Source organism: Rhinolophus sinicus, linkage group LG17, assembly GCF_036562045.2.
Source record: "Rhinolophus sinicus isolate RSC01 linkage group LG17, ASM3656204v1, whole genome shotgun sequence".
In the NCBI taxonomy this organism is placed as follows: domain Eukaryota; kingdom Metazoa; phylum Chordata; class Mammalia; order Chiroptera; family Rhinolophidae; genus Rhinolophus; species Rhinolophus sinicus.
In genome coordinates, this window is record NC_133766.1 from 10,217,844 (window position 1) to 10,234,151 (window position 16,308).

At 51.0% G+C, this 16,308-nt stretch overlaps 1 protein-coding gene across 2 annotated transcripts in view; it reads left to right on the plus strand.

The window, feature by feature from the left end:
• The first annotated feature begins 13,455 nt into the window (after window positions 1-13,455).
• LHX4 (LIM homeobox 4) overlaps window positions 13,456-16,308 on the plus strand; it is a 43,348-nt gene continuing 40,495 nt past the window's right edge. Inside the window, exon 1 of one of the 2 annotated variants that reach the window (XM_019737051.2) lies at window positions 13,456-13,676. In XM_019737051.2, coding sequence (XP_019592610.1) covers window positions 13,601-13,676 — 76 coding nt within the window. In that variant the 5' untranslated portion in view covers window positions 13,456-13,600. Of the gene's footprint in view, window positions 13,677-15,293; window positions 15,418-16,308 lie in introns of those variants that run through there. The other variant, XM_074322254.1, reaches the window with a different exon arrangement.

Consider the following 16,308-nt stretch of genomic DNA (forward strand, 5'->3'; position numbering starts at 1 on the left):
CTTAGGTCTCCTGGACCCTTAAATGTCCTTTTTTCCATAGTGGTAGCTGCTCCCTAATTTGTTATTCACTCATCCTAACATCTTTAAGCATCTTTGATGCTCAAAGGACTCATTGCATGCAGCACTGAAAAGAGTATTAAGAAAAGAACGACGTGCTTGGCGAGATGCACAGCCTAGAAGGTACCCCCATTTATTCAAAAGGTATCTACTGATCACCTACCATGTGCCAGGCCTCAGGTTAAATCCTGGCACTGCAGTGGGAGCGAGGGACATGGGGGAAGAGACAACAGCCAGGTGACCCCTCTGCCGTGGGCTCAAGGTGCAAAAGAAAGGATTCTTGTTTCAAACACAGCAGTCAATAACACACATCTCATTTCCCCTCACTCTAGCGAACACTGTTTTTTCCCTGTATCTCTGTCACTCTGGCTGCTCGGTTAGTGGCTGATGAATGACAGCGTTGCCTCCAGGCTCACCATTAACGAACTCACTTCCTGACTTTGCTAGGACTCAACTCCTCCCTGTCCCAGCACTTTGCATCCTGGGGAGAGGAGAGATACCCAAAAGGATTGAACAAAATATTTAGGTCTCAGAAGCACCGTAAAACTTGTGCGTTGGGAGGCCTTTTTGGTGAGTTGTGTTCACACAGAGGCCAGGAGCCCAGCCGCCATGCAGGGGCTCACAGACATAAATCTGCAGGAATGGGGGCTGGTTAGGAAGTCCTCTTAGAAGCTTCCAGTCTGAGGCTCTGGTCGTGTGATGTCAGAGGTGTCGAAGGTGGGATTCGGAGGGGCCAGCACTTGGGAACGAGGGAAGAAGCAGCATCGTAGGCCTGGGGCAACACGCTGAGGGCTCACAGACAGGGACCCCCAGCCTCACCACAGCCACAACGGCTGAAGCAGGAGGCTGGTGTGGCTTTTCCTGTCAGGGTCATCCTCCCAGGCTTTCCCCTTCTTCTTGAGCTTTCATCGCAGGGACCACGTGGCCTATGTAATAAAGTCCTCAGAGTACCATGGGAGAGCAGGAAGTGCATAAAAAGCCAGGGACCATTAGAAGTAAGAAGGAAGTGGGGCCCTGACAGCCATAACCATGAATATCCAGCCAGTGACCACACCAATAACAGGTCCGACAGCCTAACCAGGCCTGACAGGGCCACCGATGGCCACTCCAGGAGCGCTGCAGCCGCACTGCCCAGGGAGGGTGCCCTGCAGCAGTGGCTCTCTCCTAAACTCTCTCCAGCCTTCATCCGTTCATGTAACAAATATTTACCTAGGACAGGGCTTGGACCCTGTCCTTGGAACTGGAAATGTCATGGTGAGCAAGACAGCTTCTTTACTGTCAGTGGAGAGGCGGAGAGAAAGGGGCGAGCACTTCATGCCTACGTTTATCACCGTCTGCAGAGCGCCTCTGAAGGACCAGGCATAGAACAACAAGGATTTCATGTGTCATCCTGAGAGGCAGGAGTTACTCTCCGTTTCCTATGGTTAAGTAACTTGCCCAAGGTCTCTGGTGCTGAGGCCTCTTGTAAATAAGATGCCTTTGGAGAGTGAAGCTAATGAGAAGCAACCGTCCCTGATTTATCTTGAGCCTTCTCAGAGCTGCCTGAGAGGTCCCCGTGACAGGGTGGCTGGAACAAGGTGGGGGTACCCAAGTCCGGTCAAGAACAGAAGTGTGTGTTATCGGGGATGCTCTTGTCATGATGACGGCTGGAACCCCAAGGAGGGACCCGCCTCTTGTTATCCAAGGGAGTGGGTGGGGGCAGGGTGTTCTCAGGAAGCAGGGGCCTTGTCAGCGGCTATTTGGTGTGTCTGAGGCCAGAAAACCTGGACCCTGGGTGATATGAGCTGCCTCCATTGGGGCCGGGGTGCAGGCAGGCTATCTGCCAGCTCCCAGTACTCACCAAGTACCTTTAGATACTAAACCGGAGCCCTGACCATTGGGCAGAGGCCAGGGCCAGGGGCAGCCCACTGAGAGAGACTCTGGGGGGCGTGGGCAGAGGAGGCCTGGGCTTCTCCCTGCAGCCAAAACAAACAACACAATTAACTTGCATGCAGCCTTGAAATCGGGAATATCCCTGTCCCCAGCACACCACACACTCCCTTTCTGAACACCCCTTCTTGTGTCCTCCCCACAGAACACAAACCCCTTGCTATTTGGGCAAGTGCAACCATGCCAGCCATGTAAATACACTGTCTCACCCTTGTTTTAAAGGTGACACTCACTAGACGCTGAAATTCTGTGTCCCCAGGGCACTTGGTGGCTTGAGAAGAGCTTGTGAGAGGGGGGTCACCTACACTAGAATAATTCATGTCACGAGTCAGCGACAATACTTTACACACCGTCATGGACGTGTTCTCAGCACTCCTCTTGCGTTGCATGTACTTATGTTTCCCCTTGTTCAGGAAACCACACCGCTCTCTTCAGGATACATTTCAGATGCTTCAAAAAGTGTTGTTTAATAAATGAAGTAATTGTATGTCCAGCAACTGAGGGAAATCAAACTAACTCTTTCCCTGGTCAGTCTAGAGGAGAAGAGGGACCGTCTCTTCATGGGACAGGTGGTCAGCAGTGTCCAGGGCAGGGGCCAGCCAATTAAGACCAACCTGCGAATCAGGGAACTTGTGCCATTGGTGCTAGGAAATAGGGGGCTGATAAGTGGGCCTTCACAGGGCCTCAGATCTAGACCCTTCTGTCAAATCCTGGATACAGCACAAATGTATGAAAAAAACAACCAATAGCTAATAACAACCCCCAACCTGAGGAACTCTTAGTGTGTGCATCTCAGCAGCATAATAGCCCCTTAAGGTACATGTTTTTATTGGGCCCATTTTACAGATGAGTGTATTTTACCACTTAACCATTACATTATGTTAATGTATCGCTATCGTTGACATTCTCCAGAGGTCAGCCACTTGTCTTTTTCTGCACTTCCTCCCTGCTTCCAAATCCTGCAGATTCAAACCTTGCCTCTTGTCCATCCATCTCCTCACTTTTATTTTTGCCTTTTCCCTCACCAGATTGCTTTCTCTCTTCTCCCTTCTCCACCTAACCAGATCTTTCCGGTCTTCCAGCCAGCTGACCACCCCGTGCCCACTGGTCTCTCCCGTATTTGACCTCTGACCTCCCTCATCCCAGCCCCAGACTTAAGCAGGGTAAATCTGTCTCTGTGAACAGCGGGGGTGATCATACCCTCCTGGCGACTTTGAAAGAGCCTGGGGGCTGTGAGTAGTCAGACAAGGGTCCTCCCAGGGTGAGCTGGGGGGCAGGAGAGGGCAGCAGAGGCGGCTGGGCCCCCAGAGGCCACAAGCCTGGCTCCCCCAGCAGAGGGACAGAGCTTGCCGGGCTCTGGGGTAGAGGTGCTGGGCTGAGCTAATCACCTAAATGGACGCAGGCTGTTGAGAGACAGGCTCTATTCCCTAATAGAATTTGCCCTCAAGTGCAATTTAATTTTCTCTGAGGCGGTCTCCAGCCCCTCTGCTACCCTCCCCCAGACAGACCCTCATTTTCCCAGCTTCCAAGGGGGAGCAGAGTACCTTCTCTCAGAGAAAAGAGAAGAGGGGCCTCCACTGGGCTCTGTCCCAGACCCATTCCTTTGGAACAGCCCCCACTCCACCCACCACGCCCCTTCCCCAGCTCCTGCCCTAAATGGGGGCACTGCTCCTCTCCCAGACCCTCTCTGACTTTCCTCTAGAGCTACCTGCACTCAGCGACAACAGCCGTTCCCAGCCTCAAAACCCTGACCATGAAGGCAGATTCTTCCCCTGACCTCTGGTAAGTTCACGTGCTTCACGCTTCGAGAATTCTCTTTGTCCAGCTTAGTGTCAGGGGCTTGGAGGGGAAGTAGTCCGGAGGAAGGTGTGGGAGGCATTGAAGGGGGAGGGTATGGGCCCAGGTGCACACACACTTGGCCCGATGGAGGGGGTAGAAACCAGCCCGAGCCCTGTGGTTTGGGGCAGAGCCCAGCTCCTGAGCAGCCTAGGGACCCTCCTGGGGAAGCCCGTACTCCCACATCCCAGACTACAGTGCCTTGAAACCTGACTCTGCTCACTGCGAGCATCAGATATGGGAATCTGGGGCTTAGTTGTCCTCTCTTCCTCTCTGCTAATTTCAGGGTGGGAGCGGGGGAGCATCTTCAGAGGCTGCTTTCCATCTTGTTTTCCGAGACCCCCTGGGGCTGTGCCGGGCTCAGGGTGGTCCGTGCAGGCTATGCCTGGCCTGTGCCCAGGGACATGGGCTTCCCCTCACCCCACCCCCAGCAGAGATGGGGCAAAGACCGCAAAGAGAACCTTGGGGGAGGGGAGCAGAGGAAAGGGGTGGCATCCCCTCCCGATCCCCCCACCTTTTAGCTGAGGTGGCTTTCAGGGAAGGCAGGAAGCCTCCAGGGCATAAAGTGGTCCCTGGACTTCAGGCAGTCCCATGACTGTCCTCTTTTTCTGGCCAGCCCTAGGGCGAGAGCACTAGAATTCCTTTTTCTTGGCCATCAAGGCCTTGAAAAGAGCAGAGGGCGGGGCCGAGGATGAAGGAGAATGGATGGGTGGCAGGTCAGGGTCAACTGCAAGGGGGAGATGGTCATTCTTCAGGCACAGCCACCTGCTCTGCCCCTGCCCACTGTCTTGTGCAGCTGAGATCTCATCGTGTGTGGGGCCTATTTCTTGTGGGGCTACATCCTCCCCCCTCATTCACCCCGCAAACTCTAACTCGGTGCCAGAAACTGTGCTAGGTGCTAGGAGGAAAAGAGACTGGTGTGTGCACGTGTGTACATGTGTGCTCAGGACACTCAAGTTGAAACACCCTGGAAGAAGCATTGTCTACTAGAAACATGATGCCAGCCAGTTTCATAATGTTAAATATTCTGGCAGCCATACTAACAGAAGAAAGCAGTGAAATTAATAGTAGATTTTACTTAACCCAATATATCCAAAATACTATCATTTCAACCTGTAATAGAAGTTTTAAAAAACCTTAACGAGATATTTTGCATTCTTTTCTTTGTACTAAGTTCTCATCATCCAATATATAACTTAGGTTTATAGCACATCTAATTTCTGGTACTCAGTGGCCACCTGTGACAAGTGGGTACTATAGTAGTCAGTGGAGGCCTGGAGCGTTCCCACACGCAGTGTGGCTCAGAGGCCAGCAGCATCGGTGTCACCTGGCGACTTGTTAGACTACATGTAGAATCTCAGGTCCCAGACCTGCTGAATCAGAATCTGTGTTTAAACCACCTGCCCAGGAGATTGACGTGCATAATAAATCTGCCGGGTGCTGGGTGCAGGGGAATAGAATGGACATTCAGGGAGCATTTGCCTTAGGAGCTTTTCCTGGTGGATCTCATGTGGTCCTCCTTCTCAGGAGGATAATCTGAGGGTTACCACACCCAATTAACACAGGCGAACAGTTTACATTCCCACAGCCACAAAACTCAGGTATAGAGAGACCCAGGATTTGTCTTCCATGGAATGCTTCCCCAGGTGAGGTCTTGGGCAAATCCTTTGCCCGCCCCACCCCCAAACCTCTCAGTGTTTCTTCTTTGACCATCCAAAGTGGCCACAGTCGCAGTGTCCTGGTCCCTTCTCTGTGGGCCAGTGTTTTCAAGCAGAAAGCTTTGGTGACTAAGAGCAAACGCCTGCTTAGTGACCCAGAGCTGTGAAGAGAGAAGACCAGGAAGTGAGAGATGTAAATGGTGCGAGTTCCTGTCCTTATCCACTAAAGGTAGCTGATACTTAGGGGGACTGTGCTAACAGCTGTAGCCCTCCTGTGACAATCCTGTCAGGCAGGTACTGTTACTGTCCCCACTATACAAATCGGTAAATGGGGGCTCAGAGTGGGTCACACCCCAGCCGGCACTGACACTGAAGTCCCTCTGGTTCCAGAGTCAGGAGTCTGACCCCTGCCTCATGCTTCTCCTCACACAAATCTCCAGGACTGGGCCTTTCTCCGGTCACCTCTGCACACATCTAACACGTCCACGCTTTTGGGTTGTAAGTCAGTTCCTGAGAGGAAACTGCTGAGTTCAGCTCCTCCAGTAAAAATCGTTCGCCAAAACGATGATGTGGTTTGTTAGTGATTAGCCTTGACACCTGCAGCTATTTTTAAATGGAGCCAAGCTGGGCTTTCCATCCCCATGCCTCTCCATTTACAGCCTTCTCTTTAGAGGCTCTGGGACCGAGCCCTGGTGTGGAGTGCAGACAGCTCCACCTTCCTGCCTTCAGTTTCCTCATCTGGAACGCGGTCGTCAGGTGCCTGACCTACCGCATGAGGCGTGGGGGGACGAAGGTACATGAAGGCCCTTCAACGGTAAAGCACTGTGACAATGTTGGTGACTAACATCGTTCTTGGATTCAAGGTGTCTCCAAGCCCTGGAGATGGAAGAGGGAAAGTAGGGAAGGGAGCAAGGGTATCAGCTGGGCCGCCTCTGGAGTCCAAGTACTTTCTATAAATGAACTTGGATAACAAGTCAACTTTAAAAACAAACAAAAGCAAAGAGCATACTTGCAGGTTGTGTGGGCAGAGTAGCGTCGGAAGAGGAGGTACAGGATCGAGTATTTCAGCGGGACGAGGAAAGGCTGTTTGGGGAAGCAGGCAGAAGGAGCTGGACTCTGATTACTATCATGGGTCACCGTGATTCGCGACCACTAGTGACATTTGAGTGCTTTCTGTGCATTGCACACTGGACTCGGGGGTTGATACACATTATCTCTGATCCAACAAGCACCCTGTAATGCAGGGGGGTTATCCCCATTTTACAGATGAGGAAAATGAATTTGCTAGGATTAAGTAACTTGCCCTAGGTATCAGGGTTTGAGCCTGATGGTCCAACTCATTACACCAGAAGCCTCTTCTCAGGGAAACCCTCTCCAAGCCACCACTCTGCTGTACCTTCCTGTCCCCTTTGCTTTGTACACGCATCATGTGTCCATGATGGAGTGAGAGCTCTTCACATGACAGCTAAAACTTCACCCAAGGAGCAGTTTTGGCACCTTAACACTTGTGACCATGTGTTAAGAGCAAGTCTCCTCTACCCCCCCAGGGGAAAAATACCAAAATGGCCCCATGATCATGGGTGTCTCTCTTTCCCAATGAACATTTTTGAGAAAGAAGAGCTCCCAAGCTCTAGTCTTGGCTTGAAAACACCCAAGAGAATTTCATGTCCCCTGCTTTCTTCCATCAGTATAAAACAAAAAAAAGAAAACAGGCAAAATATTAGTGGGGGTACCCTAATGATGCCAGCTGACATTTCCCGGGATAATACGGTGATTCTGGGGACCATCTATGAGGAGAGTACATACGATTGTTATCCCATTTAGCCAGTGAGAAGGAACCTGCCAAATGTATGTCCAAGTTCCTATTTTTTTCATAGGTATCTTTTTTTTTTTTTTTTAAAGATTTTATTGGGGAACAGGAACAGGACTTTATTGGGGAACAGTGTGTACTTCCAGGCCTTTTTTCCAAGTCAAGTTGTTGTCCTTTCAATCTTAGTTGTGGAGGGCACAGCTCAGCTCCAGGTCCAGTTGCCATTTCTAGTTTCAGGGGACACAGCCCACCATCCCTTGCGGGATCCGAGGAGTTGAACTGTCAACCTTGTGGTTGAGAGCCCACTGGCCCATGTGGGAATCGAACTGGCAGCCTTCGGAATTAGGAGCATGGAGCTCTAACCGCCTGAGCCACTGGGCCGGCCCTCCAAGTTGCTATTTGAATGCAGGTCCTGGGAGCCCAGGATCCAAGCGTTCACTAACCCATTCTACTCCCTCCAGCACCAGGCAGTCAGGTGCACCTGGGGCACTTTGCTGACACTATTTCAGAGGAATGCTGGGAGTCCTGGAGCCAAGTAAGCTATAGACTGTCTGCACTTGGCATGCCAGGTCTTGTCTTCCAGGGCCTAGCAAGGTGCTGGCATACAATAGATGCTCAGGGAATGCATGAATTAAGGAATGACCTAAGATCCTATAGATTTTTAATGGGGAACAAAGAGAACAAACCGTGAGATTAGAACAATACGAAATTCCCTGATTTATTCCCCAGTTCTCCATGCACACAGGCCATTGGTGTGATGGCTGCACATATAGATCTCAGAGGACTTGGCCTTGTCAGGTAATGTCATCTATATGGACCCACCACCTGGCTATGGAACCTTCAAATAAGAGTTATTTGATGATGCTGGTGGTGCTGGCAAAGACAGAGCCAGACTACCTGTGACCATATCCTGGTTCCACTGGTTAGTACCTGTGCAACTTTGGGCACATCACTTGACCTCTCTGTGCCTCAGTTTCCTCATCTGTAAAATGGGGATAATAATAATAATACCTGCCTCGAAGGCTTTGTGAGGATTAAATGAGTTCATCTATACGGAGCACTTCGAGACTGACTCAGAATCTCACCTTGAGAGTTAGGTGCCCAAGTAAAGGACTATCTCTTTCCTGTGTCCCTTAAATTCCTGTGTCAAGGATACAGGGCAGGTTTAAGATGAGCGGCAACTGCTTTCTGATCAGCATCGTAGGGGGGAGAGGTCCCTGGAAGGTTCTGGGAAGAGAAGGAGACAAATGACAAAGTGGTGGGCTCACGAATGGGCCCTGTGACAAATGACTGGAAGAACTGGGTGGACCGATGGAGGAGAGCAAAGGCCCCTGTCCTTTTATTGGAGAACTCCTGGTGGTTCCCTGAACAAGACAGTGGCTCCCCAGGGGCTGTGCTGAGGGTTGGTCTCCTTGGCTCTCTCTGCTGGGATGAGTAATATGGACCGGGGCAGAGGGTCTATATCAATCTAGCCCAGCAGAAAAATGAATGAAAATTGAATTCCCCAGGGAGAATCGGGGAGCTGTTATCCAGACAGAGATAAATCAAAGAATGCCACAGAGACGGGGAGAGCAGGTTTCCAACAGCAGGAGAATAATTAAGGAAACAGTTTCAAAATGCAAATGATGAAAGAGGGTTGGAGAGGAAGGAGGCCAAGGTGGAGATGATTGGAGAAGGGGTGATGGGGGAGCAGGAGCGCAGAGTTTGTGCCTCAGTGGAGAAAGAGGTGAGGGTTCAGGATTTCTGGCGTCTGAGGGTGAACTTGCCCACTCTGTGAAGCTTCTAAAATGTAAGGGTTAGAAGACACACGAGTGTCTGATGTGTGGAGTAGAAAGAGCACCAGATTGGGAGTCAAAGGCTGGGTTTAATTTCCAGTTGGCTCTGCAACTTATTAGCAGTGTGACCTTAGGCAAACCACTTAATTTTTCTGTTTCCCGATAATCCTCCCCAAGCCCAGGCATGATTATGAAGATCAAATGAAATAAAATATGAGGAGGAACTTTGAAAAATGTAAAGTGCTAGACAAATGCAACCTATAATCATTTTCCTAAATTGGGTTTCTGGAGATTCTTCCCTCAGAATTGGATCCACTGACATGTTGGGTTTGGTTCCCAGAAATGTAATGTGTAAATGTTCAGAAAGTACTGAACCCTCTTACCGACCACTGACTGCCTGCCCTGACAGAGCATAGACCTGGGGAAAGCCACATCACCACTGGCCCATCCTCTGGTGCCCACCTGCCAACCAAGTTATAGCCAAAAGTCACACGTCTGAGGTCAGGTTGCTGCTGGGAGGTCACCTGCCAGCCCTGGGCATCCTTCGGTGTGGAAAAAAAAACCCAAAAAAAAAACAAAAACCTGCTGAGTCAGTTCAGAGGTTTAAGTCCAAACAAATCCACCCGGGGTCTTCCTGTGGGATTCAGCCAGTCTCCCATTCTCTGCGGGCGAGAGGCTAGCTTAGCTTCATTAGCCTCAGTTTTTTTTTTCATACACCAAGTAAGTATAATAATACCACTTATTGAATTGTTGTGAGGGCTAGGTAGAATTACACAGGTAGAAGCACTCATCTTGAGGCCTGGCATAGTTTTAAACTTTCAGAAAATGTTGATTTTTTATCCCCGTATGCTATTATATTGTTATTATTACTATCAGCAGCAGTAGGCACTAAAAAAATATATGTAAGGAAAACTTTTTATTGGGGTTTCATCATAGATAGGAAAGCTGAGGCCCCTGGACGGGAAGTAAAATGTCTTGGCCGATGTAGGTGTCAGTGGCAGACCTTGGGAATAGCACCCAGTTCCTACCAGGAGGCAAATGCCTCTAGGAAAGTCTTGCAATGTGGAAAGGGCATCTATTGGCTGACCTGTTGCTCATAAGTTCAAGAACAGAGGACCAAGTGGGCCTCCCAGGGCTCTTCTGCCATTGGATGGAAGTGAAAATGGCATCTCCTGCATCAGTGCTGGGCCCAGGCGAGTCCCCACCATAGCAGTGCTGCCCCTCACCCAGTGACAGGCTAGTGACGTGCAGTAGGAAGAGGACCAGGGGAGCAGGAGCTGCAGAGAACATTTTTTGAATATAATTTTAAATTATAAAAGTAATTACCACATATGCTCTACATTTCACTGCATATAAATATTTTATCTTTTAATAATATTACTGAAAAAATATAACCACTTTACAGAAAATCTGGAAAAGAGAAAAAAGAAAAAATTTCCATAATACATCTTCCTAAGATATTTTGTCCCTTTCATACTTTTGAATAGCTTTCCATCAGATTTTTCCCAATGTTTTTCAAAACCGTTTTTATTAGTTTTTCTCTGCTTTATAAAATAATGTGCTTATTGAGAAAACCAGAAAAAGCAAAAAGAAAATAAAAATATACACTATGCAGATAACCACTTTTATTTTAGCATATTATTTTTCTATTCTTTTTTTATTATCTTAAAGTTCATATTGCTTCATAGTCTCTTTTTCCCCCTTCCTAATAAAGCTCAAACACTTTTCTACATTATTAAATATCCTTTGTTGTATTTTCTAATGACTATATAACATTCCATTTTATTTAATTTATTTAATAATCCCCTATTGTTGGATATGTAGGTTATTATCTTTTTAAAATGTTCTAAACATCTTTGTAACTACATTTTTATAAATAGTCTTGATTATTTTCTGTAGCTAAATTTCTATATGGATTGGGTCAGATTTTTAGGCTGTAAGACATATTATTGAAATGCCCTCAGAAGACATTGTCCCTTTTTGCATTCCCACCAGGAAATTGTTTTGTAGTTTCCTAACACCCTAGCTAACAATGGGTCTTATCACTGCTTTTATCTTTTACTAACATTTTTACATACTACTTATAATCATATAATATTGCATCCTGCTTTTTAAAAATTTAGTATTTCACCAGCATTCCCATGTTGTTGATTTCATAGTTTCAATAATTGTATAACATATTACCAAGCAAATATAATATACTTCACTAAACCACTTTTCTTTTGTTGAGTATTTATTTTTCTCCAAAATGTAATGCTGTAATAGCATCTTCATGTATGATTTTCTTTTCAAATTTTATTATTTCCGTGGAATAGACACTCAAAAGTGGAATTACATGAGCTAAAGGGTATGAAAATTTTATGGATTTGATACATATTGCCAAATTGCTTTTCAAACGAATTTAAGAGTTTTTAAACACACCAGCAATATTTGTGAGAGTCCAGTTTCAAAGCACCTTCAGCAGGACAGGATTCTATGACTTTCTCCCCCAGTTGGTCATTTAACAGACTAATAGAGGTATGTACTGGGATGTTTTGTTTTGCCTGTTTTTGGTTGCTAACGAGTGTGGCATTTCCTCGTGTTTGTTTACTAGTTATATTTTTGTAGAAAACATTTTGGTAAACGTTGAAAATGTCATCAGGGGGGAAAAAAAGAAAGAAAACGTCATCAGGTTCTTTGCATTTTTCTTGAGCATTGGAGTCACCTCACAGGTAATCAGGGAAGTAATGATGCCAACCCAGTGCCAGTACACATAGAAGTCATTGTGACTTAATCGAAGACAAATTCTAAACGCAGACGGTCACGCTATCTTCCCCCAATCTCATGCTAGTCCCTCACCAATGCTGGTGTCCCCCGTTTGGGAACAACGCCAGGAGGAAAAAAGCAGCGGACGCGACGGAAAGCTGGAGAGGTACACAGTCTCCTTTCCCACCCGAGCTGAACCCCACTGGGATAACACGTCTGTCTACATCTCTGGAACGAAACTAAGAAGGGGTGCGTTGCAAAGGCTGGGACCCGGAGAGCGGCTGGGTCCTGTGGCGGGGGTTTTGGTTTCCGGAGGCTGCAGTCAGGCGGCGTCGAGTATCTATCTGATGAAGCATTAGAGAACCGCCGCGGAGACTCGTCCCAGCAGCGGGCCTTCTGTTTTATTTCCTCCAGGAACTTGCGTTAAGAATTTAAGCGTTTATACGTGTCGCCTAATTACAATAAGCAACGCAAGCACCTTCATTAGTTACCCCCGGGTGTCCGCGTGCGCGCTGCCGCCCCGCACGCACGAGGTCTGGATTGTTCCCACGGATGCAGCAGGCGAGGGACAGGGCCCTCTGGGGTTCGAAGGCAGGACCAAGCCGAACGCGCGTGGGCACAGCGACCCACGAGGCCTCCAGCCAAAAGGCACGGGGCCTGGACCGCGTGAGGAAGGAGAGTAGAGCGGACTCCCGGCTGCAGGCCGCAGTGTGCGGGGGCGCGCACCCTGGGCCCGCGCCCCGATACCTCCGCGCAGTCCCTGGCCGCCCTCCCCGGCCCGCCGCCGCCCGCTGCGTGACTCCCGCATTCCCGGCTGAGGACCGGCTGTCCCTGGCCCAGCCTCAGCTAGACGTGGGGGGAGAAAGAGCAGGGTCTGGGAAGCACCGGCGGGAAAGGAATTGGCCAGAGAAGAGGAGGAGGAGGATGGAATCATGTGGTTACGGAGCGCGCTCGGTCCGGTGGAGAGAAGCCCGGGACCGAGAGCGCGCGAGGGGAAGACATCGCCCTGCGGCCCCGGCCTCCTGAGGGTCTGCCCCGCCCTTCTCTGCCCCTTGGTCTGAATGGGGAGGCGGGGTGGTCAGGACCGGGGCCGGAACCCCTGGAGAACCCGCAGAAACCTGCGAGTCGTGGGCGCAGTGGTCCAGTACCACCTGCTGCCGTGACCAAACCCACCGCAGTATTTATCCTCGGGGCACACTAGCCGCACCGCTGGGAGCTAGGGTGGGGGACGGCCCGTGAGGCCCCTCCCCGCTGCATGCGGCCCCGCCCTCCTGCATGGCTGGCCTCACTTGGGGCATCAGGACCCCCACTCCCGCCAGCCGGCCGGGGTCTGCCACCAGCTGCCGGGTAGGGGGATTGGCTGAAGGGCGGGCCTCCCTGCGGAAAGCGACGTCACGGCCGTTCCTGCAGTGTGAATGAATCAAAATGCCTGGTGACCGCGGCCTCCCGGGCATCCGGCACACGAAGGGTGGAGGGGGAGGGGGAGAGTAGCGGGGGTGGGGGGGTGGGGAGGGAGGAGGGGAAAAAAGCCAGGGCTGCAGCAACAGCGTCTCAACCCGGGATGTGCACCAACCCGGGAGAGCGAGATCAAAGGGATTTGAACAGACTGAGGACTGGCGGGGGGAGGGGGCCAGCCAGCCTGTGGAATCCTCCCGGAGAGGCGGAGGGTCCGGCTTCCACAGTGACTTCGGCGGCCTGGTTGGGTTTCTTATTTTCAAATTTCTGAATCCAGCTTGAGGGAGCGAGCGAGAGATCTCCGTAGACTGCGACCAGTTGGCTCTCGCTCCAAGATGATGCAGAGCGCAGCTGTCCCCGCCGAGGGGGCTGTCAAGGGGCTCCCGGAGATGCTTGGTGTGCCGATGCAACGTAAGACACCCCCCTTTCCCACTGATTTAATTTGATAACAAGACAGCCAGCATCCTTGGCTTGTGCGGGGCGGGCCGGACGCTGCGCGTAGCCGGGACCGGAGGGGCCGGGCGGGGCGAGAGGCCGGCGGCCGGGGCGCAGAGGCGGTCACAGGGCAGGGGCACCGTCCACAGTGCGTTTGAAGGGCTTTTGGGGCCGAAAGCGAAAGCCTCACAGATCATGCTGGGGGCGAGCCGAGGGTACCGAACCCGGCATCCCCAACCCATGGCTTTTATAGGACGGTTGGGGAGAGTGCTGTTTCGGGAGACCAGGGGAGTGAGCTGCAGGCCAGGCCTGAGGGCTGGGGTGGTCTCCCCAAATAATCCTACACCCCCGGAGCTACAATCAAAGCTCCCAGTACCGTGATAGCAACTTCACCCCAGCTGGCGGGAAGTTGGAGAGTGCGTCCCCCGCCCCCTGGGGCTGGCAGCGCGGAAGCCCAGGCCACACGCTCTGTCCCCGCGCGCAGGGCGCGCGCGCCGGGTGCATCTTTGGACGCTGCTGCCCGCAGCTCCTGCCGCCTGCACCGCCAGGGACTGCCTGCTTCTAGTGAGGAAGTCCACTCGCCATATTTCAGTTAGCGAAGGAATGCAGGGGAGGGAGAAGCGGCTGGACTAAGTTGTGAACTCGGGGTTCAGCTTTTGCGCACGAGAGGTGTCTCGGACTCGGAAGGGGAGAGACCAGGGTATGTGCTTTGCTCGCCCTCCCACTTTCGTTCCCGAGCCCGAAATGAGCAAGGAGGGCATGTTTATCTCAGGTCTCTGTGTTTGTATAGGTGTGTGCGCGCAGGGATTTTTTCTGAGGGATTTTGTCTCTGTCCCCCCATCTCCAACTGGGAGTCTGCGGTGGAGAAGCTGTGTGGAAGCCAGAGCAGGTCCCGGAGCAGCGCGCGCGAAGGGCGCTGCCTGAGTTCTGCTCCGCAGGCTGGCGGGCTCTGCGGAATGCCCCTGGGCACCGAGGAGAGACCAAGGGTGCACTTACTCTGCTTGCCAAGGGGCTGTGCTTCCTCGGAGACTTCTTTAGTGGAACGGTAGCTACATCCTCGAGGTGTATTTTAAGTAAGGACCGGCTCATCCAAGGGTGCTGCCTACCTACGAACTAGGGCGCACCAGCGCGCCCTCCTGCGCCCAGGGTCTCCATGGCAGGGTTTCTTCGGGGCCAAATCTTTAAGTCCAGGCTGGCAAGTGTGTTCCGAGCTTCCCAGAAAGTTTTTGAGAAAGGACCGGAAGAGGATAGCTTCACCCAAACCTATTTAAGTTTTCCTTTGACTATATCCTACAGTTATCCTTTGTGTTTTATTCTGTTAACTGTTAACAAACAGTGCCACGTCTGCGACTTGCCTTGGGGAGTTTACTGCTGAATAAGATGTGTCTGTAGAAGGTATTGGGGGTTCACTGCCCCCTCTTTCATGTCCCCACCCAGGCAGGGAGGGAGGGAGTTCTCAGCCCCTGCACAAACATAAACCCTGCCAAAGGTGCTTGAAGTCCTTAAGCTGCTTATAAGTCCTTAAGCTCTGCTCAAGTGATGGGAGTGTGTGTGTGTGTGTGTGTGTGTGTGTGTGTGTGTGTGTGTCTCCTCTCGGTGTTACCCAGTATGTCTGTGCTTTCATCGTTGTGGTCCATAGGTGGCCTGTCAGGACTGAAGGACAGTGGGCTAAGCTCTGACAGCCTTTTGCAGATGGGATGCCAGATACTTCTCTCAGGTGGTCTCCCTTTGTGTTTTTCTTACTTAGAGACAACTTTGGTTTCAGCCTCAGGAAATAGATTTCCTAAAATGCTTGAACTTGCCTTCAGAGCTACAGTTGGCCAGGGCTTGAAGTCTGGGTTGGAAAACTTCATGAGGTAGAGAGGGGTCTTTCTTCCCAGTGGCCCAAGGTGGCCCACGGAGGCAATGCCCAACCCAGAGGGGTGACCTGTCTTTCCTTTTGTCTTGCCCTGGTTCTGCTGCCTGGGTTAGAGGAGACACTGACCAAAACTGAGAGCTTCAATATCTGAAGACTTTGAGATGCAGCTTTTGGCGGTGGGTGGGTGGGGGCCGGGGATATGTGTGGATTGTATCCTGTCCCATTGCAGCAGATCTAGCTGCTGGCTATTAAGCTGTTGGTGCTGGGAACTGGGCATAGGTGGGATGGGCTTCCTTCATACATATACATAACCATTCTCTTTCCTGGGACATGGGGCCTAGGAACTCCATTGGGAGTGACACGTTCTTGGGCCTCAGGGAGAAAGAAGGATAATCCCAGGCCTGTGGGTGTTTAAACCTGTGAGGAGAGAGGAGACCACAGAAAGGCTCTCCAACAGGATTCTTCCAACTGGACGACCGGTTTGGATTACACACACACACACACACACACACACACACACACACACACACTGCTTCTTCACCCTGAGACACCACAAATGGAGCACTTGGGGGCGCAGGCCTAGGGATCCGTAATCTCGGTTCCTCTGGTGCTCTGGGCTCCAGAATATTCTTTTGCTTATTTGGGGATGGGTGAGGTGCATGCTTTTAGGGAAACGTTGTCAAGTAATGTAATTTCTCTCTCTTGGCGGTCCTCTTCCTTACACTTTGCCCCCCCCCGCCCCCCCACCTC